The sequence below is a fragment of the Pleuronectes platessa genome, chromosome 1 (genome assembly GCF_947347685.1).
Source record: "Pleuronectes platessa chromosome 1, fPlePla1.1, whole genome shotgun sequence".
Classification (NCBI taxonomy): domain Eukaryota; kingdom Metazoa; phylum Chordata; class Actinopteri; order Pleuronectiformes; family Pleuronectidae; genus Pleuronectes; species Pleuronectes platessa.
The window spans coordinates 25,171,419-25,197,690 of record NC_070626.1 but is presented as its reverse complement, the minus strand read 5'-3'; the positions used below and the strand labels follow the sequence as shown (position 1 = coordinate 25,197,690).

Genomic DNA, 26,272 nt, shown 5'->3' with positions numbered 1-26,272 from the left:
ACCATCACCTGCTCTTTACCTGACCTGAACCAAACCAATTAAAATACAATCATATTTTCAAACTGCCCCACGAAATACTATATTAATTTCATAATGGTGGCTTCACTCTGGCCTACTGGTCCGTTGCAAATCCACTGATCCATGTGACAGTAAAATAATCTACTGGACCATAGACGACTGAGTTTACTCAAAATGCATCATCATGTAGTTGCCTCACTCTAAAGTCTGAAGTCTCTAAGATCTGCTTCACAAATGAAATGAAAATTTGTCCATTTCAGGGTTCAACTAAATGTGCATTAGTAATCTTTCATGTCACTGTTTATGACACAAAACATCCTTTGCTGGAGGAAAAATTAAATAAAACAAAATAAGAACAAACTTCTGGTTTTCTTCAGCATAACATTCAGTTGATAGAGATTTCAGTCTGAAGACGCAGAAGAAGAGGAGACATGGAGTCATAATGTGAGCCAACGGTCACAGCTGCTCCTTCTCTCTGCTTCTGATGACTGAGCTGTTCTCAACAGAATCCGCCTACAGGACCGGGCTGAACCTCTTGCATGTGATACTGTGGCTCATCGGAAAATGACTCACACCCTCGTGAAAGATATGGCAAAACATTAATGACATCCACCAGGAGCTTGAGGCTTTATTTAAGTCGCTTTTGGGGGGGGTTACAATTTGATGTCCTAACAAATTTGGTTCATTTAGAAGTTGAGGATTGTTTGAACTCTGCTTCTCCTCTGAAGTCCGTTTTCATTCTACAGGCCGACGCATGTAATCAAAGCCTGATTTAATCAAAACAATGAGTCTTTCATTGTACCACAGTACTGTGGTAATTACCCCTCAGTAATGGATGCTGAATGCTGGTCATGGGTGCAGTTTATTTCAAATAAACTTGTGATATGATACCACAGATTTTCTTTCCCCCCCTTCCTTCCTGGAACCCCCTTTAAATGGCCTCTCCCGAGATTATTTCAATTTTCCGTTCTTTTGTTGATGTTTCTTTTGTATATTTCTCATGGACAGCGCTGACCGGCTCGTGAACACAGTTTGTATAAAGGGGTCGTGAACCATTACTTGTGTGCGCCTCGAAAGTCCTTTGAGGCGCACAATGTCAAGTTAGGTTATTCAAATAAGAATTGTGCGACTTATGCAAAAGCTGGCTTTTAATTGTATTTCTCTTTGGCCTAAATTATATGTTTTGAAATGTGAAATATGTTTGGGTGGCTTAATGTTTTATTGGACAACATGGCATTGGATGTGATTTAAAACCAATATAGTCTGACCCTGATGTTGGATCATGAAGGAAGCTGACGAGACGATTTGTGATTTGTGATTAGGGGCTATACAAATATTCTGATCTGGATTCACACCAAATTTTAAAGAGTCCTTCCCTCGCCTGTTTTTGTGTAATCTTGCTCACAAACAAACAAACCAACAAACACAGAGGTGAAAACATAACCTCCTTTCCAGAGTTGACCACAACTCTTAAATATGTATAAAGTCATAGCTGTTATGTTCTGAACAATCTGATTGGATCTGAGTAGAAGACACTTTCACTGTCCTGTCTTCAATCTAAGCTAAACCAACCCCAGCTTCATATTTCACACACATATCTAATGTTTCATCTCACTGCTGGAAATAAATCACAGTTCAAGCTGTGTCTCTTCCACTGATCATAGTCAGACTGTCTGATAAACAGTTTCTGTAACAGCAACACACTTGATACCAAACAGTCTAGTCAAACACACGTTTATCATCATGCTGTGCACAGGGATTGTCCTAGAACACCAACAACATGCTTTTTATGATCCAGCTGTTTGGCCTGAAAAAGGACGCTCCGACTCAAACACCTGATGCGCCTGTGCTCGTTTCTAGAGCCCGATCCAAGCTGACTAACTGTGAGCATCCACCCATCCCTGAGAGAGCCACCACACGCTGAGCAAAGTGACAGTCTGTCAGCCACAGATCGAGCCCAGATATCAGGAATCCCTGTGAATCCAGTCCATCCGTAAGTCCCCTGGGTCTTTACAAAGGCTTTTCAGGGCTGTTATCCAGGCATTATCTCATCCCTATTCTCAAAGCAGAACATATTCATCCTCGAGATCGGTTCTGTGTGATCGGGGGGGACTCATTTCTCACAGTGAATGCACATCTTGAGATAATATCTGAGCCCTGCAGTAATTCAAGTGTGTGTCTGTGGGTCTTTCGGGGAGCAACAAGTGGTTCAGTATGTGGTGCGATGTCAGGAGAAGAACGATGATTATGTGCTGCACAGGAGAGACTGCATTAATCTTTCCAGAGCTGCAGGGACAGTGCAATGCTCTTCTCAGCTCTGTGACTCAGATAACCCAAAACACCACCAGCACACTGAGTGTTTTTTCAGCTGGGGCTTTCCTGTTTTGCTCCAAAACTTCTGATACGTAACATTCGTGTTCATCGCTCACTCTGTATTTCTGATGATATCGCAGCTTGGGGATCAGAGGTTAAACTCTTCCAGCCGGGCAGAGGTGGTCCCACCACACCACACAAGTCTTCAACATTGAGGCTGTCAGCATACCAGTAAGATTGGTTCTGACCACAACACAAACCCCAGCAAGACCACAATTGTGCCCTTACACACTCTGGATGAGGAAATATTCTCCATTTCACTGGTTAAGACACTAATTATCTCCGCTGCACCACAGGGGACTTCTGTGTGTGTGTCTGTGGGAGGTGTAGGCGGTTGTTAATGACGGGGGTCAGGATCTGGGACATGTGAGTCACTTCCAGGTCTTTGAGCTGCTTGATCCGCTCAGCTCCTGCCTCCTCCTAAATGGATCAGCCATTTGGATTTTCCCCTAAAGTGTGTGAGTTTTTTATAAATTCATATTTGTACAAACATTCTCCATGAGAAGGAACAAAAGCCTCTCCCACGCTGAATCTCAGCCTGGTTGCCTCCCTGAAAAACCCAGCCTGGCATTATGTGTGTTCCCCCAAAACAACCTCAGTGCAAAGTCAGACCTCCAGTGATGTAAACCCAACAGTCATGCTAGTAGCTCTGAGTAGCACTACTTTCTGGAATATATCTACTAAATCCAGAAATCTATCTGTATTTGACTCTCAACAACTATTCATCTAATAGACATCCCACTTGGCTTGTGTATTAAAATAGGGGCCAAGGAAGAGTGCTGTTGAATTTGAAAAGAAAAACCTTCAATATCAATAAAATCTTAATTGATGAAGAAAGTTCCTGCGCTGGAAACGCAGCTAAAAAAGGTAACAGAATGGGGAAGATCACTGTTGACACCTATTCTCGGATGAAGCCTTCATGATTAAACCAACATTCAGAGTTGGTCTCAGTCTCATCCAAGAATCAGCTCAGACTCTCACATTTCAGGGATCCAGCTGACAGTCGACATTGTTTTAACAATCCCTCCCAACATAATTATGTTTAAGTACTGAAGTGCTTCCAGGAGTTGTCCTCGGAATACCTGAGTGATGTCTCGTGGTCATAATGGAAGTTCTCACAGTTACCAGCACAATGAACTCGGCAGGTGCTGGGCAGGATGGAAACGTCACAGAGACTCATCTGCACAAGTGAAAAGTTTGAAGACGGTAGAGAAACTGAATATGAGATAATTATACCAGGCTGCAGTTTTGTTTTTTACACGAACATCTGCTGATACAGTTTAGGGCTGCAGGGACACGACATCCTGGTCACACCGAAAATATCTGTATGACTCAGAGAACCCACAACATCATCGGTACAATAACTGTACCAGCTGAGGGTTTCCTGTTGTTATCATGTACTACATGATGGAACTCCATCTGTTTTCTGTCTTAGGATTTCTTCTCACCTTCATGTGCAGGAGTTTAACCGTTTTACCACCAGCGAGGAAGTAATGTTTTCCACCCCTGTCCATTTGTTTACTGGTTTGTTTGATGTAAGCAAGATCACACAAAAACTACATAATTGATTCCCATTAAACTCAGTGGAGGGCTGTGGTTTGGGTCAGGGAAGATCCCATGTCATTTTGGTGTGGATCTGGATCAGGAGGCAAATCAAAGAATTATTTTTCACTGTCTTAGGAGATGATAGAGACGAGGCATTTTTCAAAATTCCTGGATCTTGATGAAAAGATCAAAAATGTTTAGGGGACTGATATTTCCAGAAATGCAGATCGTTTCAAATGGGAATGTTGGGACCTGGTATTGATCTTTACTTTTTAGTTTTAACAGATATTTAACTGCTAAGAGAAAAACATGGTCCAGTATTTGCTGTGATCTCTGTGGCCGACCGTTGCGTGAGGTCTGAGGCTGATGCGTCTGGTACCAGCATTTCTCTGGAGCTGTCATCTGACCTCTCCCTGAAACCCAAACGCCCTTGCTCCCAGTAAAACAACTGTTGCCACGGTAACCAGTAAATTGGGGCACAATGACTGACCAGCAGGAAGTGTGGAGCGTTTCAGGTTAATTAGAGCTTCCGTGTGGGAAAGGGTGTGTTCACAGCAGGAGGGAGACCTCGGCGTCATTCTGACAAAGGGGTTTTCCATGTGGTTGTGACGATGGGAATATTGCTGCCGTGTTGTTGTGCTGGTTCGTACAGTATCACCCCATCCTGACAGTTTTATGATCTCATGTGTTTTTTGTTTTTGCCTGTCCGGGCCTTGTATGAATTTCTTCCGTCTATTGTGTGTGATACCTGTGAAGCATTTCCTCTTAACAGGGTAAAAACATAATAGGAATTAGAATTGACGCTCAGTAGAACCCATACCTCAGGCCAAGGCCCAACAAACCATTTATGAAACCACATTTAAATTCACTAGATCCAGATTTTTCTTTGGACCTTCATCAACCTGCACTTTAAATTATAAATATCAATCCCCAAAGTATGTCTGATTATATTGAATCCATTCTTTGGGAAATCATGGAATTAAATATTGAGAAACACTCTGTCTTACAGTGTTAAAAGTGAAACAAATAATAATCCTGGATACACCCCTTGAACTGGATCCACACCAAAACCAGGAAAATGTTTATAAATATAATGAATCAAGTGACAAGTAGAATGGTTTCTCATATAGAAACTATTTTGCAACAATGGAGTCAGCCCAGTTTGACCGATGTCTGTGAAAAGGGAAATAAACCTTAACTTTGCTTTGTGACTTTTAATGAAGACGGAGTACTTATACAATGATGATATTGTTGACTTTAAAACTTGTTAAACTACCACCAGATGAAACTGTCTTTCCAACCATAGCAAAGCCAAGCATGCGTGTGTGTTTGTGTGTGTGTATCTGTGTCTCTGTGGACTGCGGCTCAGGTCCAAGATCAGCACAAAAACTGTTTCTAATCAATCACTGACCTGCAGTCAAACCAAAACGACTCCAAGTCTTTTCCTGCCACAGCCACTGATCCAGGCTGCATGTATTCAGTTTTTCATAATTTTAACATTTCAAGTGTAGTTTGATGGATAGTGTTGAAAACCTAAGTGAGCAGTAATCACTCAGAAACATGGCAGGCACGTATCCGTGGATGAAATTCTGTTTCCATTTATCCCACTAAAAAACTCTGTCTTACAATCCTGCTTTTTTGAGACATCATTATTTAGCAATCGGGAAAACTCCTCTTTTTTCACTGCAGTGAAACTTTGTCAGAAATTTTTAAGAGGTTCAAGAAACACTTGAACCTCTTGAAACACTAGAATGAAAGGTTATTTAGCCTCAAACTAAGTTATTATCGACATTACTAACATGAGTAACATTCCTACCTCTGTTCAGTATAGGTTATGTTTTTATCTGCGTTTGTTTGTTTGTTTGTTTGTTTGTTTGTTTGTTTGTTTGTTTGTTTGTTTATTAGGATTAAGAAAACTACCCTGCTCATTTCCATGAAACCGACTTTATGTTTCTTCTTCAACACAGCATGATGTTCATTTACTAAATCATGGTCCCATTTACAGTAAAATAGACGATAAAGCATTGTATTCATAGTGTCGTCCAATGGGAGCAGGTGGGCGTGTAGCTCTAAGTCAGGCTCCACCCCCCACTCCTCCAAATAAGCGAGCTGAGGGGGAACAACAGGGTCGAGTGAAGGTCACCTCAGCCATGGATCTTGTGTTTTAAAGGTTTTTTTTGTTTGATTGTTTGCAGGATTACACAAAAAGTACTGGACTGATCACTACAAAACTTGGTGCTAGGGTTGGTCAGGGAAGGAATCATCAAATTGTGGTGCACATGTGGGAATAAGTTGTATAGTTTTTTTTAGCATTGTGCAACAAAGCGATTTTTGCTATAGTTTCACTGATTTCCCAGTGGATGATTCATGGATCTTTATTAACTAAATCTGACATGTTAATGAGAAGGCTCGGCTCATAACAGAAATTTGTGTCCAATGAATTTACTTGTTGTTTGTTAAGGGGACTGTTGGGCTTTGTATGTCCTCTGTGTGACAGCTACATACACATTTGATCCAACAAGAATTACAGCTTTAATTTACTTTAACTAAGTTTTAACTAAACCCTACATTTAAAACTTAATTTAGCAGGGAAAGAGCAGGTCCTTGCAAGTATAGTTATACTGACACACAGATGCACTGTCTCTTCATATCATGGTTTGGGCAGCTTCTCAACTTCATCTCCATCGCATCTCACTGTGCCTCCATTCCCAGCTGCTCACATCTATCAAGACTCCTCTCATTACAAACAGGAACCGATGGTATTACACTGAAACCCATTCAAACACAGACACACACACCCACTGACATCGAGTGTTTTTCAGGCAGAGCAGCAGTGTAATCAGTCATGCTGCTGCAATACCCTCACCACGCTCGGCCTTCAGCTGGAACAAGCTGAATTCCCAAGAGGCTCCTCCCAGTGTTATCTGCCAAACTGTTGCATGAAAGGAGAAATCCTCCACCTTGTGTTGGGAGCCGACCCCGAACCTGCAGCTCGCTGGAGCCTGTTCCCTCACAGTACCAGGAGACTCCCTCCCTCTCGGTTAATAACCGAGGCAGAGCAAGTGCAGAGGGATCGGACAGAATGAGCTGTTGTTGATGAACAGGTGATGACAGGAGGGCTGACTGCATAAAATCTTATTTTATTTTGTGACGCACATTGTGTGTGTGCGCGCTTTTGTGGCCATTTTCAATAATGCCATAATCCATAATTTAGCTTAAAGTGTCACAGTTACAGCATGTTTTTTTCATTAATGCTTAACACATGTGGTCACAAGTTAAAGAGCAGTTCGTCCAACACCTCTCCATGTGTTTGACATTTTGTCGATCAGCTTGTTTGAGGTCTAACTGGGTCTCGTTGGCTTGGCACAGCTCGGCACTCTTGTTATTCCAAAGCTGTCTTAATGTGCGGTAATAGCTGGTTAGTTAATGTTACAAATATGGAGCCCTAACGTGTGTGTGTGGGGGGGGGGGGGGGTACAGGTCATAAACTCCACCTCCCCTGTTTAAGGAGATGGGATATGGTCATCAACAAATTTTTTCTTAAAGATTGTTTCTGTCATCGTATATGTGAAACAAATCCGGTGAAACATAATTGACAGCTGAGACTGGCTTGTGATTGGTCCAAACGCATGTGGAGGCGGGACCTCGCTGTGCAGACCGACTCCGAATGAGGTCAAAAGCGCTTGTTGGCAGCACCGAGGATTGTGGGATAATTTAGTGCTGAAATGAATTCATGCTTTCGGACCGAAAACAGAACGTGAGTGAGAATTAATCTCGGGAGCTTTACTGAATTTCTACGTCTTAACTAGATGACACATCTGAGGGGATCTGTCAGTTAATGATATGTAGAAACTAAACTGGTTGAGCGAGTGACATTTTCTCTCCTTTTCCCTCCCATGACCCCTGCTGTGCTCTGAGGGAGCCCGCCAGCATAGTTTGACCATAAACAGGCATGAGAGAGGGCAGAGCCCCACACAGGCAGAACACGCACATGTACATAAACACCCACAAAAGAGGAAAGACCAACGTGAGACGTGAGCAGCTTCAAATGCAAAATACGCCCGTTCCTTTTGGAAAAACGAAGATATAACGCTGTGCTACCCGTTGTTTGGCAGGGCTCATTTCTATAATGGACGTTATTGTGTTAAAGATTGTGTAACACTTTTAAATTGAAATGTCTCAAAAGGACTTGTCATATGTTAAATATTTTGTTAACGTGGGTACTTACAATATCCTAAATGTTTCCAAAAATGTTCAAACCCAGAGAAATACACCATCTTCATATTCGTCACTATTATTGAATTATATCCACTTTACCCGCGGCTTTGTCCGTCTCAACAAAGCAGAAACGAACAGCTAGCCAGTTAGCCAGTCAGCTGTTTCTTTCTTCCACTGTTTATTTTGGTCACTCTAATTGGATCATGATAACTAATTGCCGTTTGTTGTGGTAAATTACCAAACAACTCCCATAATCCCACGCTCCTTCACGCGTTCATCAAACTTGGTCTTTTGTTATTATTTCGATTGAGAGACCCCTAGTGGCCAAAGTTACACATTGCATCTCAGTGCCCTGAACTCTCTGCGAAGCAACTGTCAGCTTCTAGTGATAAATCGTACTGCGCTGGACAATTTAAGGGCAATGTACCACAGACCACAACACACTCATCCACGCTGATCGCCATAAGCTGCTGCCAAGTCTTGCTCCCTGCAGCAGCTCATTATACAGCTGCAGACATGTGTGTTGTGTTAGTGTAGGCAGGAACCTGAGATGGGACACAGAGGGAGACATAGAATACTTATAAAGAGAGGTGGTGAAGAAGTGAAAGAGGTCGTGTGGAATGACATCTATCAGAGGGTGAAGAAGGAAAAGAGCAAGGAGGTCAGTTTCAAAAAATAATTACGGGGAGCGGGATTGGGAATAAGGAGAAATCACAACGTCTGCTGCCCTTAACAGTAGAATTAATTTCTCTATTCTTTTTCAATGTACTTTTTATTTGAAGGAGACAAGAAATGGGATTAGAGAGCAGGGGAATGACAAACAGTAAAAGGTCCAACTGGCCAGGAATCAAACCAAAGACCTGCTGCTCAAGGCGTCTGCGTCCATGTGTTGTAGATCCTAACCATGCAGCAAACAGGTCGCAACCCAGCATTGACCTTAGTGAAGTGTGAACCTTTAGGATGTACGTTACCTTATGATCGGAAGAGGAACAGGAAAGACAGAGGCTCCACCAGAGCCTGTATATTTATGTCAGGAAATAACAAGTTGTGTGTAACATGAGTTTCCCTGTGGGTGAGTGTATTGATGGTGCTGGATGGAGAGACGTGTGTGTGTGCGTGCGTGTAAGCGTGTGTGTGTGCGTGTGAGCGTGTGTGCACTCACATGTTCGTGTGGGAGACACAATGTTCAGGGGCCGTGGGAGCGGCGGGCGTGGTCGTTTCTGGCTCGAACAGGGAACAGCTTTTATTTCTCAGATATGCTGATGACAAATCCAGGCAACAAACAATCTTGCTATTGATGATAAATACTGTAGGTACATCGAATCTCGACACAGCTTTGAAACGTCGGTATTGAGCGTCACATCCCTACTCTGATCGCGTACGATCATTTCCCTCAAAATATGATTATTTTCATCTTCTGGGAAGATAATCAACATGTTTGTGTTATGGGGACTGTCCTCTGGTCACTGTGGGCAGGACGGGAACATCTGGATCTGAAATGAGACTTTGACACCAAAACTGTAAAACTGCAAACAACAATCTTCCTGCCAATAAGACTCAGGACAATCATTGGTTCTACAAGCCATGGGAATCTGAAAACATGCAAACACAACCACACAAAAACATGGAGAAGAATGGCTGAAGAAAGAGGTGGAGGGTGTTCACTGTATTTCACAAGTTTCTTTCATTTCTTATTTCTTTCTCCAGAGGAAATATTCCCACATTTGAACCAAATATCTGAGGACAATTCAGAGCTGTTGCAGAACAAAATCCCTGCAGCCTCACATAACCTCCTCCCCACCAGTCATCAAGTGCATGACAAACGGCATGAAGTATTTGGTCAGTGGCCTCCTGCGGTCTCCTGCTCAAAGGGAAGCATAGATGCCCCAAGAGGCAGTGCCCTCCACCCTGCTAATAACTCCACAACACACTCCAACAGTGAGTTCACATTACACAACCCACACTGCAGTTGAGTCACCGAACTTCCATCTCATTGCATCAATTCAACTTTCCAAGAAACCCTCGGAGAGCAAGTAATCCTATCCAGAAATAGGATTAGTAACTAAACTCTGAAGAAAATATTTAAGAAATAAAAATTACCATCAAACTGTGTAAAACTAATAACTGACATTTCTAGTCCAGGACTCGCGTGTTGTCACTTCAGATGTGATCTGGGTGTGGAGTTTGCCTTTCACACATGATGAACGCAGCAGGAGATTCTCTACAATCTAGTGGCGTGAGCAGGGGCATGGGTAGAACATGCAGGAGGACATGGTGTGTGAAATCTGCTGAGAAAATCAACACTGACGTCGATCGTTTTCTTGTTTTTCCCAGTTGACCTCTTCATCGGCCATCATTTTTTTGTATAGTTTTGCGCCCGTCCTGTATGAAATCCACACGCTCACTTGCTTGTGGTGAATCCCCTACACGAACTCCTGCTGTATTCTCACGTGGGCTCTTTCTCTGGAGTTTCTACCAGAGGGATGGAAGGTAAAACTCTCAATAATCCCACAGCCCCTCTAGATAAACTCATGAGATTTTAAATAGTCGAGTTGCATGTCCAAATACAGTTCCTTTGCTAAAAAGGCCGGCTCAAAAAGAGCTTGGCAGTTCACTGACTTGGAATAAGGAGATTTGTGCCACAATCACTCCTGCTCCTCACCCCCGACATCTGTTCTCATGTGTTACTTTGGTGAGAGGTTACGATCTCCTGTGAGAAGTGAGTAGCTGACTAGATAGTCACAGCCTCAATTGTCAGAATCGGGTCCAGATAATTCAAAAGTAAAAAAAAAAGCGTTTATCTCTGTTGTTCAGTGAGGAAAATAAAAATATGAGAGGGACGACACACACATGTTTAGTGTTCTCACTCGTCCACTCCGGTATCTCTGATGGGGAAGGTCAGTGTGGACTTGTTAAATCTCAAGAACACACCACAGGACTTAGCAGGAGATGGGTGGATCTGGTTCACACAGACACACACTGGAGGCAGAGGAGAGACTAATGAGTTTCATTTGTTTTTGACATTGGAAACTATTTTTTGAGGAAATATCCCCTACACTTGTTTTCGAAACTTCAGTTTGGCTCCGATTTGACTGTTGTATGTGTTTCCCCTATGATTTTTTTTACTTTAATAAAACCAGTGCTGGTACAACACAGCAATATTAAAGACCTCTGAAATGGAACGAGCCCCAACAAGTGGACGATCTGTAGTTTGTAGAGGTTTCCGGGTGGATCCTGATTTGGGTCATGTTGCCCTTCGCTCGGAGTATGAGGGAGACATGTTTCTTGTTGAGTAGACGCTACACAGCGTCTACTCAACAACACACGTCTTTGTCTATACATCGGATTTGTCGGTTTGTAAATTACTCAACCAGAACGTGTGGAGGAGTTTATTGTGCATCTGTTTCGGTACAAAGACCTTCAGATGCCTCCACAGGCTCATTAAGGGAGTTCTGGCTTCACACAGAACTGGGCCGAGTGCCAGAAGAATATTGCAACACAACGTTTATCATCTATAGAAACTCCCCATCACATGGAGCCCTCCACCCACATTAAAGGCACGTTCCCGCTTTCATCCTTTTCTTGTTTTGTTTTCCTCACTTTTCTTTTCGTTTGGCTCCAATTCGTTTTCAGCTCGTCGTGATTTATGGAGATTGATTTAGAATGATTTTGTTGTTTTTCTCCTCCTCCCAGTGCTCAGACACTTGGGGCCCTGGTGAGGCCTTCTTGCTTTTCATTGCACTGTAAGTAATGTACCTCACTGTATGTACTGTGGAATATAAGGACGACTTCAAGGTCAGACAGAGGACAGACACCTTGGCCTGTATCAACATCATTTATAGCTGAAGCTTATCTAGAAAAAAATAAATCATATTTTATGTTGATATCATGTATCTTTTAAGTTTTTTACAACCTGAACTTGACAACCGGTTCCAGCTTGTTTTATGTCTTTATAGAGTGGACTCAATTTATCTGCATCACAACCACTGTACTTGATCCTCTCATACCTTGTTTCGAATTCTACACATTACCGCTGTGTCTCAAATGTAATACTTTGGTTAGGATCCCCTCATGTAATACACAGTGGAAACAAGAGTGGGGAACTTATATGGCCATAAAGAGAATAAAAAAAAACATGACATGACAGCAATTAATTTTATTCTGTGATAAATGTAACATAATATGGACTCAGGTGTTATTCAGCGTGAGCCCTCTGGTTGTAAGGTCACAGTCAATGTGAGGGAAAGACATGAGTCATGATTCATTTATTTTTGCTGAAGTGAAAGACCAGTCCGAGTGGATAATGTGTGGGCACACGGTCACAGCGATGAAAGAGGACAACCTCAAAGCATGAAGCTAAAGTCCATGAGTTGTAAAACACACGAATGTGCTTGGATAAAGTTCAAATGGACATTTGTGCACAACAAGCAGCTTTCATGAGCAGGCAAGTTTTGTGATGAGTCAGCAAATGGCTAAAAAGCTGAAACCTCATTCAAACGGAGGATTCGTCAAAGAGCTCCGCTGCTGCGAAGCTGCGTAAACCAGACAAAGATGTGTTAGTGATATTGAAAAGTTTTTTACTTGTCAATGTGAAACTTAGACTGTAAATAGAGATGGCTGACGGCTCTCCACTATCTCACATCATCTAGACATGCTGCCCAAATATCTGCATATACTAATACTGGCATCTTCTGCATCTGGAGCCAGAGTCTGTGCAGCAGTGATTGGGGGTGTGGTCCTGCCGCTAAACATGCTCGGCCAATGGTGACTCAGTTTCAGCATCAAATAACTGATTCAAACTAAACTCATCAGAAGAATAAACATTTTAACAAACATCAGTGTGTTATCAACTACCTAAAATAACAGAAACCATCTTTGCGGAAGAAATACATGTAACGTGTCCTTTGATTGTTAGGGTTTGGTCATGTCCCACCTACAGACATGGAGGAGATGGGATTTATTACCAATAATGCAGCAAGCCATTGACTGAGACAGTTTGGCTTCCATCTTTCTCCGTCCATCTTTATATACAGTGAATGGTGTAAACACATGGATGCAAGTGTGAGCAGGATATAGAATAGTCTCATATTAACACACTGTAAATCTGAACCAAACTAAATAACTATTTTCATGATTAAAAATGCCCCAAAAAAACACCAACACAAACTCCAAAGAGTAAATCTCACATTTAACATTAAACAAGTGTTGAGGTCTTGTTCAGGCTGTGAGGTTCAGATGTTCATCATCAGATCATGTACTGTGAGCCAGAGAGGTAATAGGAGTCCTTCCAGATGTTCGTCTCTCCCAAGTTAGTGGTCCTCCTCTTACACTGGCAGCAGCGCTGGTACTGTGCCAGCTTATCTACCAGCAGCTGACCAGCAGACCTGAGCACAGGGATCGGGAACAGAGAGAATAAAGGGACAGGAAGTGTTCAGTTGTCCCAAGGATGCAGCAATTTAAAGTAATGGTTGATGATCTTTATATGGAACATCTGTATGCGACTTGAAAATCGTAGGAACCATTCATCTTATCAGCTTCACACTTGGCCCGTGTGTCGTTAGTGGCCGGAGGAAGTGCAGAGTCGAATTCGGTTTGATTTGGAAAAGTGATACGTTCAATATCAATACACTTTATATAAACACGTGACCAGCGCTCTGAGAATCATCAACAACGTACGTTAACGACAACAACGACTGATTCTCTACTTGAGGGTTCTGAGTCGAGCTTCACTGAACTTTGAATAAACAGGTGAACAGCTCTTTGTGCAGCAGCTTCAGGATTATGTGGATTCTGATCCTGCAGCCGATCTGTACTCACATGGCTCAATCACATTTACAGATTCAGAAGCTGCAACAAGCATTATTACCGCAGGCCAAGCAAACAGGCACGTTTGGAATGGGCTGCACTCGTCAATGTAACTCAGCGGATGAGCAGTGATGTAAGTTCAAAGAAAGGCTACATCTACAAACCTGAGGAAGCGCTTCTCCTCTTCCTCTCGTCTGTGTTTGAGTTTCACGCTGCGACTCCACTCGTCCTCTAGTGACTTGCTGAGGTGCTGCCTCTTCTCAAAGCGATTAATGCGGTCCAGGATTAGCCTGGAGGGAAAACACACCAGAGAGAGACAAACTACCACCGTGTTCACAGATTCTTTTTCTCCTCCACATCCTCACTGTCAACTAGTTCATTCATTGCCTCCTTCTGAACTCACTCCGCTTTGCTGCTTTTGAGCATTTGTCTTTCTTTCTCCAGCTGGGCCTGGCGGCTGTGCAGTTCTTCTTTTTTCCTCTGAGTGGCTGTACTGAAATTTACCTGAAAGAGCTACAAGTATATGAAGATTAACATCAGTTTCACCATGTATGAGACCAATTTTTGTATTTTTCCAATTATTTATTTCTACATTTATTTCTTAAGTTATTCTTTATGCATTTATTATTCATTTTTGTACTTGTAATATTTGTATTTGCTGCTGTAGCACAACACATTTGTCCATAATGATTATCTTGTCTTGTCTTATCTTATTAAATAATCAGCTACACCTCGATCAGCTACAACATGGAAACAGTTGGTTTCATGTTAATGCATCAATAAATTAATTCCAGTAAAATGGTGTATAACAATAACAATAACAATATAACGCTTTAAAAGGGCAGATTCTATATCACTTTGACTTTTGACACTTAGACAGTGGTGACCTTCTGCGCCCTGTCTCGGCTCTCTGTGTGCCTGGCTGCCGTCTCACAGCGGTTGAAGCCGGAGTTGTCAGTCTGGCACTCTGGAGGCTCTGTGGGCTTCTTATCCTCCACCTGCGAGGAAGAACACACTCGATTCAGTTCTCTTCCAGTTGCAGCTTGGTGAAAGGCTCTTTCTCATCCGAAAGTCGAAATAAGTGAAATAAGCTAAACTAGGGCTATGTTGTAGCACTAACAGGACCGAGCTCAGGCAATTTCAAGCCTGTTGCGGTCGGTGAAGAGAGAGCGATCGATGAACAGGCGCACGTCTCCGCGTTGCATGCGTTTTGCGCTCTGCGGCAAAGATAAACGCTTCACTTCCTGTAGCCAGTAGGTGGCGCTGTGGTTTTAAGACATGATGTCTTTGTAGATGTCATCAGGTCGCGACTCTTGTCTTACATGTCTAGTTTGGACTTGATTGGACCAGACCATGTCTTAGAAACAGAAGCTCGTGTTTTGATGACGTGTAATCAAACTTTGACACCACGCCACGGTCACACGGTCACACGGCCTTAAAACCAATATCTTCAAGGGGGGAATGTTAATACACACATGCAGTTTGAGTGAGATAGAACCATGAACACTGAAGTTATAGCAATTTTGTTCATTTTTTATCTCCATTTTGTTGTGATGACACTCGTCTAAATTTTAAGTTGATCTGATGAAAGCTCTACGACAAGTATATCAAAGTAAAAATATGGAATATGACCAAAATGGCCACTAAATCCAAAATGGCGGGCTTCCTGTTGCATTTTCATAATGCTCCTTGAGGCTTTTTTGTGCATCTGGTCATGATACACAATTATCCTCATTTTCGAGAGGATCCGTTAACGCTAAATTAGGGGCTTTTCCGTAGGTGGCGCTGTTGAGCCATTTTGCCACGCCCATTTCCAAATACTCCAGAATACGTACATTTTCACCAGTAGAAACTTTTTGAGCACGTTGAAGCCCTCAAAAAGCCAATTCATTTAAGAGAGAAATAATACTTTCAATTTCAATAGGGCCTCTCACCATTCGGTGCTCGGGCCCTAATAACAATTAGTTCCTCACAGCCTCTTTTTATATTCCAAAACTCAACCAGTCTTTGTATCGTTTGAAGGAGTTTGAACCTATTCACTTGAGGAGCAGATTTGTTTAAGGAGGTTGATGAAGGAATTTTCCCTTCACCTTCTTCATCATTGTGAGATAGGGCGTTAGCTCTGGCGGGGGTTCACGCTCTCAGCGTGTTTATGGTTGTTGAATTTGTTTCTTTTACAACTATTTGTTGGCAGGACATTTTTATTGAATAGTGAGTTTAATGACATAATGTGACTCTCATTCCTTTTGGTGCAATAAAAGAAGAAGAATCCACATCCTGTGTATCATGATTTTAAAGCAGTGGTTCATGTTAAAGGTACATGAACACTGTGGCTTATGAAATAAAAACTTAAACTGCAGTTATGCCCTTGATGGGCAGGATGGGCGGCAGCTTCTCTGCCTTCCTTTGACCTATGACCTTCCTCATCCTGATCAGCATAAAAGCACATTGGGAAAACCTCGATCTGATGTTGCTGCTATATCTTTTCTGGCGTACGATAAATCAAAAAGGACTCAGTGAATAAACATGACGTATAACTTGCTTTTCCATGCTTGACGACATCCTTTGTAAAATGCTGAGCCTGAAAAATCTGCTTTTAAAGGTCGAGTGATTATTTTTCAGTTTTTCTTTCCTCTAGCGTCTTATATTTTCTTGTGAATCTAAAAGGTTTGCAAAGTCTAAGGAAACTGATTCTCTGAACGTTGGAGCATATAAACCTTTCCAAGTAATAACCCATGAAACTGAATATGGATATTTCATGTGAGCTTTAAAGTAATTTCTTGCCTGAGTGTCCAGAGCTCTCTTGTAATGCTTCGTCTTCTCGTGTTTCTGCTGGAGCTGCTGAGCCTTCCGCACAGCTATCCTGAAACAGAAACCCCGTAAGAGACGTTAGCTATCACATCAGATGATCATTTGAAAGGCCTGTGCGGTGCCATGATTACAGACTCACTCCTGCACCAGCTGGACCTGGTCTAGGTGCTCCAGTATAAGTCGGCTCTGCTGGTCCTGAGCCTCGCGCTCCTGCCGGGTCTCGACCTGGCTCTGGAGATCTTTCATGTAACGGTGCTGCTGAATCCGTTTGACGGGAGTGAGCGGCCGAGCCGGGAAGATGAAGGAAGTCTAAGCAGCCCAGAGAAGACATCGACTGTCCACATTGACTTGATATTGAGATCCCACCAATATACAAGAGTCCTTCACTTACACGGTAATAACCAAATATCCATTTAAGTCTATTCTTAGGGGATATAAGCCTGAATTTGAGTCTTGGAGAATACTCTTGCTGACTGTAGCTAATGTTTAAAAAAACTGAAATGTTGAAACTAACAGTGAAACTAATTAAAACCAAACTTATTGATCAACTTGACATGATAACAAACTACCCACAGTGACAGGAACCATCTTAAACATGTAGGCTAGTTTGAATTTTCTGTTGAGTCCATGTCCCGTCCACTAACATGTGATGGAGATGCTTTGGCTTCACTTTTGGGGAGCTGTTATGTCATCCATCTTTAATTACAGTCCATGGTTAAATCTGACAGACTGTGGGTGTGAGTATTTAGCGGAAACAAATCTTTACATAGGTATTTATTAAAACCCTTGACATTATGACTTGAAGACCAAAGCGTAGATCCAGCAGCTCCTTACTCACAGGGTACAGAGGACCCGTCTTCTCTTTCTTCTCTGACATGTGCAGGTTATATGTAGCGACCTGCTTTGCATGCTCACGATGCTCACACAGCTTTTCCTGCCAGATGAACACAAAAAAAACAAATCCCTCTTATCACCACAATGACCCCAAAAAAATAAGGTGACGGACAGTTTGGAATGTTCTAACCATGGTGAAAAAATTGCTTTCTGAGAGGGATTTGGCCGTTATGACTTCTTGGGACATGCTACAAATTTTGGAGGCTGGTTTATTGGACCAAGAAGTAATACTGGCAAAAACAACATTAAAGCACTTTTGAATTTTAATTTCCCTGGGGTCCCACACTTCTTTCCAAGTGCTGGAAAAAGGGATGATGCCTTGGTCTCAGCTCACCGACCCCGAGCAGAGCGGAACCACCCTCAACTCCTCAGCTGTTGAGAGAGTTCTTACTGTGACCTCTGTCTTTTTTCCTTTTATTGTGAAACATTTCACTGCTTTTACTTTATCTTGCTTAACCATGTTTCTACAGCCTCAGTCTATGTGTTTTCTGATCTCATGTTTTCTTTGAATAAAAACCGAAAGAAATATCCCCAAAACACCTGTGAATCAAAACTTGTGTGTGGACGATGGGAATAAGGTATTTCAATAAAATAGAAAATAAATGTGTATATATGTATTAAGATAGTTTACAAAAAGAGACATTTCCATAGCACAATAGCTTGTGACCACTTAATCTTCACAGTCATAGCTTTTGGCGACACCAGCAGCTCAGGGGATATCAGCCTGTGGATCGACTGCAATATTTCAATAACTGTTGAATGGACTGCTGAAGTAATTTGTCTCAGATATTCATTCTCCCAAGAGGATGAACCCCAATGACTTTGGTGGAGCCCAAAGTAGAGCTATCATCGTCAGGTTGACATTTTACCTCACGTTGTTGTCGTGCTTATTGCTGTGTGACCTATGACCCCTGCTGTCACACAAACCTGTTCTTCCTCCATGCGCTGCTTGTCCCTCTGTTGTTCTTTCAGTAGGAGGAGTTTGTCCCGAGCTTTCTCCTCGGCCTGTTGCTGCTCCCTCAGGTACACCGGGACATTTCTCCGGGCCCGCTGCATGCACAGATAGCACAGCTCCTGCAGGGACGAGGCCGGAGGATCAACAGTGCAAAGGATTCAGAATATGAAGTCTGTGGATCGTGTTCTTCTCAGGCTCTTTCAATACAGACAAGTGGAGTCACCTGTCCAGCTCGAGTGTGGCCAGAGCATCTAGCTCTCACACAAGGTTCCTCCAGTTTGGTGGGAGCGCCCTCTGGTGGGGAGATGAAGGTGACAGGCCTGGGAGTGGAAATAAATACTTGACTTTTGTATAGTGTGCAAAGACGTGGTGACCTCTTGATAAGTGATTGTTGCGAGATTATTACACAGATGTTGTGTGACTTGTCTACACAAACATTTCGTTTTACACATTATTTGTCAAATTCTTCCTGAAGCCTAATCCACACTGTTTTGGTTTTTGTTTTGAGCAAGGAAGAGATTTTAATAGAAACTAAATAAATCAACATCTTACACAGGTTTATTTTAAGTTTGATTTAAACTTTTCACACAGTCTTTTGATGTGTATTTGAGGTTATAATAGACTCAATGACAGTTATGAAGACAACTTATGGGTAATGATGATGACACCTAACAAGAGGATCATAGTGGATTCACAAAGGGATAGAAGATGATAGCTGGATGTCCATTCACTCTCTGTCTCATTCTCAATTTAAGATTTGGGGAAGTGAGACATTTTTCTTAACAACAATTTTCTAAGATCACGTGTGTGTGTCTGTGTGTGTGTGTGTGTGTGTGTGTTTGTGTGTCGACAGTGGCGGGAGGCGATGACATGAGGGGAATCTGTCCCACAGGTAGTTGTGCATCATTCATGGAGCTGTTAGCCGCCTCGGGGCAGTAACAATATGAGACCCCCACTGACCTCTCAGCTCTCAGCAACTCGTCGACCTGCAAACAACAACTCGGTCCACTGAAAACCGAGCCTCAGCGTGTGTGTGTGTCTGTGTGTGTGTGCTTGTGTCTTTGTGTGTGAAGTACTTGACCGAGGTGGCCTCCGTTGGGGGTTTTGGATTCACTTCCTCAAAAAGATTGATAGCTTTCATCTTGGCAGGTTGCAGTGTCGGATGCGGTTTAGAGTCTCTCTGTTGGGGGACGTCTGTGAAGACACACAACACTGAGTAGATTCAAATTCAAATCAATTAATCTGCTACACACGATAAATAAGATTAACATAATTTTCCCCATATCGTGTTTATTTCAGCTTCTAAACCTAAACAGCCTAAAGTTTTCTTTGCTGCATGTGGACAAGAGACATGTGAGGATTTGGATTTGACTCATTAAACTCAAACCGTCGGCCTCGTGCAGAGGGCTCGCTCACCTCCTGCATTCCTCTGGTCTGGAGCTGGTGACATGCACCATCCATCTGTGTCTGTGTCTTTGTGGGGGGGCTGAGGGGAGCAGACGGTTGGCAGGGTGATGGGGTTGACAGTCTGTGGCCTCTGCAGCCTGGACACGCCACCAGACAGTAAAGAGACACTGCTGCCAGTTCTCTGGAGAGGCAAAAGTACCAATTACCTATATGAGCACTCACTATGCAATTATTGTGCTGTTACATGCAAACACACTTGTTGATACTCACTTTGTTAAAAGCTATCAGCATCCTACCAGTTCCATCCATGGCATTAATAAAATATCTGTTGAACTTCATCCGGACCTTTTGAAGAACATCACCTGATATTAGATTTAATGACAAACCAGCCGACAACGTGAATCACAGAATAGGAAACATGATGCAGGAAGCGGAGCGGAGCCACCTTGTTGTTTGTGAAGGACAGAACTCCAATCCCCTGGAACGTGACCAACACGTTTCGTTCAGAGGCCAAAGCTCTGAAGAGGAACAGAAGAGTTTCTCTCACGCAGCCCTCCACCACGTCTCGACTGAAGGGAGTCTCCTGGGACATGGCTGCAAAGTTTAGCTGCACCACTGGCAGGTGTGTCGCTGCAAGGCACACACAAATCCTCATTGTTCTTTTGTCAGTGTGTCAAACACCGTTGTGAAACAAAATCCTTTCCGATCACCAAGACTCATATCCAAATATTTACCACAGTTAAAGGATTACCATTAGCATAAACCTGTATTCACATAAAATAGGCTATCATTAGGAGTAGTAATGCATTTAAAAAATAGTATAATGTGTCCACCTGCAGCCAATGGCCTGGTCTGCTTTAAACCCAGAGACTGGAGCAGTTTCCCTGCCAGGATGAAGATGGGTCGTTGGATCACGGTGGACCTGTTCCCAAGATCCAGCCTCTGCTGAGAGAAGGTGAACGTCCCCAATCCTGCCAGCTGGACCCCCTGACACAAGAAATCAATCAGTCCACTGTTATTAGGCCATTGAATGGGCAGTATCAACACTGTGTCATACATATATGAACTAGTAGATAGATAGATAGATAGATAGATAGATAGATAGATAGATAGATAGATAGATAGATAGATAGATAGATAGACTAACCTTCTGTAATGTCATCTGTCGTTCAATGTAAGTGGATACATCAGCCCAAATACTGTCAATATCTGAAAACAGAACACATACATTAACAGCGTTAAATTTGATGACACAGTGCAAGTTGCATTGTTTGTATTTACAACCAGAAGCTGAATGGACACTTTACCAGACTCTCACCAAACAAAAACAAAAAAGGACAACAAACTTTGGTCCCACCATTATCAGAGAGCAGGGAGAGAGTGGGTAAATCCTTCCTGTCCGCCTGGGACAGCAGCCTCAGCACGTCAGTCATCTCCTCGCAGCGTGAAGAGGAGTTTGCACAAATCCCGTCCTCGCTCCGCTCCACAGCCACTGACACAAATCAATACATGAGAGCCCCGGTCCGCATGGTAACAACCCCCTGCAGGGCGCGCGCGAGCCAAGTTTCTAAAGTTGTGTTGTAATGAGTGACACCACTGCTGCTTGTAGCTGTCACCAAGGAGACTGCCTGTGGTAGAGAAACCAGTAAAGGTCCATTCCAGGAGCCGAAGTCAGTAAACTTTCTGACTGTCTGTCTAAATCATATTTATCACAGACAGCAAGGCTAAAAATTATCAAATTCACAGTTGATATGTCATATCAGTGTTTTCAGTTTATGTCACTATATGGTTTCATTTCTCTTTAATAGTGTTTTGCTCATAAAATGTGACTGAAGGGGACAATGAGCTTATTCTGTGTTGTACTACCACCTACTGGGAAATAATCAATACATGTAGAGCTTCGTAAAATGTCTCGTTTAAAAACACAGAAAATACTGCACTGCTGTATTTGTAGAATAAGTGAAGTTTGCTTAGTATTCTAGATTAACCTCCATTCATTTGAATTGGTCTCCCCAACTTCTTAATATTTATGATTTATTCTTTTATTTATTCATTCACAGCCTCATTCTTTGGTGCATGATATGGCAAGAAGACAGCAGAATCGCATGCTCTTAAGTAAAACCGACACTGACAGTATTGTGCGGACCCAGTGTCAGACTGTCCTGCAATTTCAAATTCTCAGTTGCTCATTTTTCAGGAATAATCTCAGTTATTTGTCTGTCTATCCAATTATCTGGGAACTCATGAAGCGATGAATATATTCTTTATATGTGTACAAATGAGAGAAATAAATCCTTAAAGCACTGTTGTAATATGCCTTAATTGTAATGCCTTGTTTGTGATGACTATATATTTACATAACTCGAAGAAGCTCATGGGGCCAAGGAAGACAATCGGTGCAGTACTGCCTGTTGCATAACTTTTCATGTAGTGAGTGCATAGGACGTTTTGGCAGGCCAGGCCCACCCATCCATGCAACAACTGTCCCACTTAAGCTACTGGAATCCTGAAATATGCTGCGAGTTTGTCTCCCAAAAGAAACACATTTTTAGTCCAGTGCACAAACATAAGCTCACAGACAGAGTCTCTGAGTTTCAGCAGACGATACTGAGCTAATTTTAGGAGTTTGACCTCTGATGCCGTATTTATTACACATGCACTGAAATGTCTAAAGGATTGGTTGAAAATAGTGTTACTCAACACAAAGCTGCAGTTTGTCTGTCCTTGTCAAATAATATCATGCTCTTGCTGATGACATAATAAAGCCAAGCTTTTTGTCCATTCATAAATATCACTCTCCAGAGGCTTATATTGAATATCCTCACAGCTTGAAGTGAAACTAGTGGTACACAACCAGCTGTTAAGAGATAAAATATGAGATCAATTATGTTTTTTTTACTGAATTCTCATTTAGATTTGATGTTCAGTTCAGAATAAGTACTTTTGTCAAATGTTGTCCCAGAAACTCTCCAGGCATCTGTGCTTTTCATTGATTATTGGGAAAAAGGGAAATGTATAAGTTGTATTTCCCACATGTGTTTTAATTGAAATGTGAGGGCAGCTGCATGCAAGACATAAAAACACCCAAATTAAATTTAAAACATTTTATTCATTAGTCGACAACATAGTACAAACCACAAACAGAGTACAGACATGATGTCACCCAGTGCAAATTATACAGAGTAGGAGCAGGGGTTGCAGTGGGGGGTTAGTGTCCATTTACAAATATCACTGTATAAGTTGTATAAGTGTATAAGTTGTATTTCCCACATGAGTTTTCATTAAAAACTTAGTGGGGGGTGGAGTATGCCATCTTCCTGGCATCCACTGTTTCCCTCAACAAAAGGGAGAGCCTTGGTGCCCTCTTCCCTTTCTCTGCGATATGGTCCAGCTGGTTATAGTAGGTGTCCATCACCTCCTTTTCCGTCACCACCTCCAGGTCCTGCTGGATCATCTGGAGGAGCTGACAGAGGCCCTCAAGAGACGGCCCGTCTCCTTTCTGCAACAGCCTCCTGATGCAGCAGTGCATGGACTTCTCTGCCAGCACCTTGGAGAGGAACAGCTCCCCAATAAACCTCAGCATGTTAAGGAACCGACCAGAAGGTTTGGTGTTCTGTTGCTCTTCCCTCAGCCGGTCGATGACCCTCACGTCCTGGACTGGCTCCAGGCAGGACCAACTCTTTTGATGAATGCCCTCCTTGTCCAAGTTCTTCATGAACTCTGCCTGGCAGTGTTTAACCAGCAGAGACCTGAAGGAGACGCTGGCTGACCAGTCAGACAAGGATTGGAACTCCACCTGAAGAGGAGAAAACCATAAAGAAATATTAACACTAATGTAACTCACATACATACATAGTGATCAGTGTGTTCAATTAAGGTTAAAACCTGCATACAAATACAAGGTGTCCAACTAAGTAAGAAACAGGATAAAGTAGCTTCCAGTCATAGATGCATCACTTACTTCTGAGAGGTGTTGACACAGCTCCGCGAAGACTGCAGCAGAGTCTGGTTTCTTCACGGCCCTCTTGAAAATGAGCTCAACCATTTCCTGCAGGTTCTCCTCAACGTCCAAGTCCTCGTGACTCAGATCCGTCACGAAGGCTTGAAAGTTTGCTGTGACGCAGCTGACGGACTCGTAGGAGGCAGCGCCGAGAAACCCCACGTGTGTTGGGATCATGTTGATTCAAATCAATCGTAGTTCTCTTAAAGGCAAATCCAAAGAAACGAGGTCAGGAGCAAGAACAGAGTTCAGGAGCAAGAACAGAGTTCAGGAGCAAGAACAGAGTTCAGGAGCAACAACAGAGTTCAGGTGCAACGAGCCAAGTATTCCGAAGAGAACTGACTGAAAACTGACTGAAAACTGACGCTTATGTAGGGACAGACTTCAAAGGTATATGGCTGCTGCTTTGGTGACCTTCAGTGACATTCATCAAAGGAACAAAGCCTGAGTGATAACGTTCAAAAAAATTCAGAAAATGCCTATTTTTTTTTTTAAATGTACAAGTTTAATTTAGATAAACATTAAATTCAAACTTAACGGTTTGAGTGAAAAATCCCCGATGATGCTTCTGAAACTGTGTGTTACAAAAATAAAGTACATCTATTTATCTACATCACTTTAGATCTATCTGGGGGGGGGGGGGGGTTGGGGTATAGGGGGGCTAGTAGCATTCATGCTAATAAGGAACGATAATGCCTGTTTCATATCGGTAAATGTGTCGCTTTCAAGAGTTTTTACAACAACAGTTTTAATTTGGTCAAACCACCACGTGGAAATGTGTCCTTCGGGGGAAATCAGTGGCACTAATATGGCAGGCAAAACGTTTGCAGCGCTGTTTGAAGTCAGTGGGCACGATGTACAGTCAGAGTCCGCCTCCGTGTCTTTATTGAACGGGTGTCTCCTCTTCTTCGTCAGCTTCTTCTTCCTCTCAGGCATTTTGAGGCTTTAACGCTCCTTCAACCGTCGCTGGACAACTTTAATGTGCGGGCAGTGAAATAAAAAGATCTCGGCTCGTAGCGTCTCAGCAAGTAACAACACTGATGTCGGACATGTTGGATACACGTTTGAGGGACTTCTTGCTTCTGTTTTAGTGCGAGACTACCACGGTGTTGTCTGATGCTCCACACCGCCTCCTGCCGCTCCGGGGTGGGATTACATGGTTACGGTGGCCGAGAGAAGATAAGTGTTTTCTTCACTGCAAATGAAGAAACCACTTTCTGTTAATAGCAACATTTGTTAGAAAATGGACACTTGCATCTGTAAATGCCTTTAATTTACATATAATCATTTATTGCACAGATGGGACCAGATCATAGTTCTTGTAAACATTGAATACATTTTCTACATTAGGGGCACGTGGGGCACTGCCCCACCACATCCAGATGGCGCTGTTGTGCGGAAAGCTCAATACATCTGTACTTTGTGGCAAAATATATTTCATTTCATTTTATATGCAAAATAGCGTGAATGTGTGTGTGAATAAATTTGACTCACAAGCATTATAGTCTTGTTTTGGAGTCATTTGACTCGTGTGTGTTTCTGTCTGTGTGCTTGCTCTGTGAACTGAGCTCTGGGGGCAACGGCCCAAGCTTAAGACTGTTGCCATGGAAACACCAATGAGCGTGAACCACACAGGCCGAAGTTAACATTGGGTGGGGGGGCACTTTCAGATGTGCCCCACAGAATCTGCCTAGCAACTGGACTCGAAAAATGCGAATAGTGGCTCCAGCTCCGAGCCTGTTGGCTGCTCGGCTCCACCTCCACCTAGTTTAGCTCCGCTAGCCTGCAGGCGATGCTAACGGGACCTTACGGAGTTATTGACCCGACATGAACCGACATGATCCGGTCCACCCAGCGGGGGAAAGCGTTAGAGTTGAGTGTGTTTGGAGGATAAGCTCCACCACGTAAGATATCTGATGGTATGTAAAGTTGTTTCACTCGCCAAACCATTTGACTTGACTACGTTACACAGATTATTATTCTGCAGAAACAGATTTACTGTGATCAACTGAAACGTGAGTATTTAAAGTCACATCTGCATTTTAAGAGCAGCTGTTTAAAGTAGCATTACGTCTGTGGTGAAAATGTACGTACTCTGGAGGAATTTTCAATGGGCGTCACAAAATGTCTCAATGGTGCCCCTGAGACCCCGGCACGTGTTCACATTGACCGATCTTCACAAAAATCAATACACAGGTGTATTTATTATTATTATTATTCATTTTATAATTATGTTTTCACAGAGA

The 26,272-nt window shown here is 42.7% G+C and overlaps 2 protein-coding genes across 2 annotated transcripts; both read right to left on the bottom strand.

The window, feature by feature from the left end:
- Positions 1-13,069: 13,069 nt before the first annotated feature.
- On the bottom strand, positions 13,070-21,639 carry LOC128439881 (coiled-coil domain-containing protein 81). The gene is made up of 16 exons (XM_053422376.1): positions 21,384-21,639; positions 21,174-21,235; positions 20,860-21,013; positions 20,472-20,656; positions 20,297-20,371; positions 20,036-20,207; positions 19,696-19,813; positions 18,843-18,939; positions 18,592-18,738; positions 17,609-17,704; positions 16,910-17,079; positions 16,744-16,822; positions 14,847-14,957; positions 14,363-14,472; positions 14,124-14,249; positions 13,070-13,538 (listed from the first exon to the last, which is right to left on the bottom strand). Exons 1-16 carry the CDS (start codon positions 21,457-21,459, stop codon positions 13,400-13,402), a joined length of 1,917 nt encoding a protein of 638 aa, XP_053278351.1. The 5' UTR covers positions 21,460-21,639; the 3' UTR covers positions 13,070-13,399.
- Positions 21,640-23,115: 1,476 nt separating this feature from the next.
- LOC128440349 (eukaryotic translation initiation factor 4 gamma 1-like) lies at positions 23,116-24,655 on the bottom strand. The gene is made up of 2 exons (XM_053423039.1): positions 23,988-24,655; positions 23,116-23,822 (listed from the first exon to the last, which is right to left on the bottom strand). Exons 1-2 carry the CDS (start codon positions 24,201-24,203, stop codon positions 23,316-23,318), a joined length of 723 nt encoding a protein of 240 aa, XP_053279014.1. The 5' UTR covers positions 24,204-24,655; the 3' UTR covers positions 23,116-23,315.
- Positions 24,656-26,272: the final 1,617 nt, after the last annotated feature.

Excerpts from the sequence above, each read along its gene's own strand:
- LOC128440349 (XM_053423039.1), bottom strand. The coding sequence starts at position 24,203 with ATGATCCCAACACACGTGGGGTTTCTCGGCGCTGCCTCCTACGAGTCC. Across the intron at positions 23,823-23,987 it reads TGTGTCAACACCTCTCAGAA|GTGGAGTTCCAATCCTTGTC; the intron begins GTAAGTGATGCA and ends TCTCCTCTTCAG.
- LOC128439881 (XM_053422376.1), bottom strand. The coding sequence starts at position 21,459 with ATGACTGACGTGCTGAGGCTGCTGTCCCAGGCGGACAGGAAGGATTTA. Across the intron at positions 20,208-20,296 it reads TGCTGATAGCTTTTAACAAA|AGAACTGGCAGCAGTGTCTC; the intron begins GTGAGTATCAAC and ends TTGCCTCTCCAG. Across the intron at positions 18,940-19,695 it reads ACGGAGGCCACCTCGGTCAA|GCCTGTCACCTTCATCTCCC; the intron begins GTACTTCACACA and ends TTCCACTCCCAG.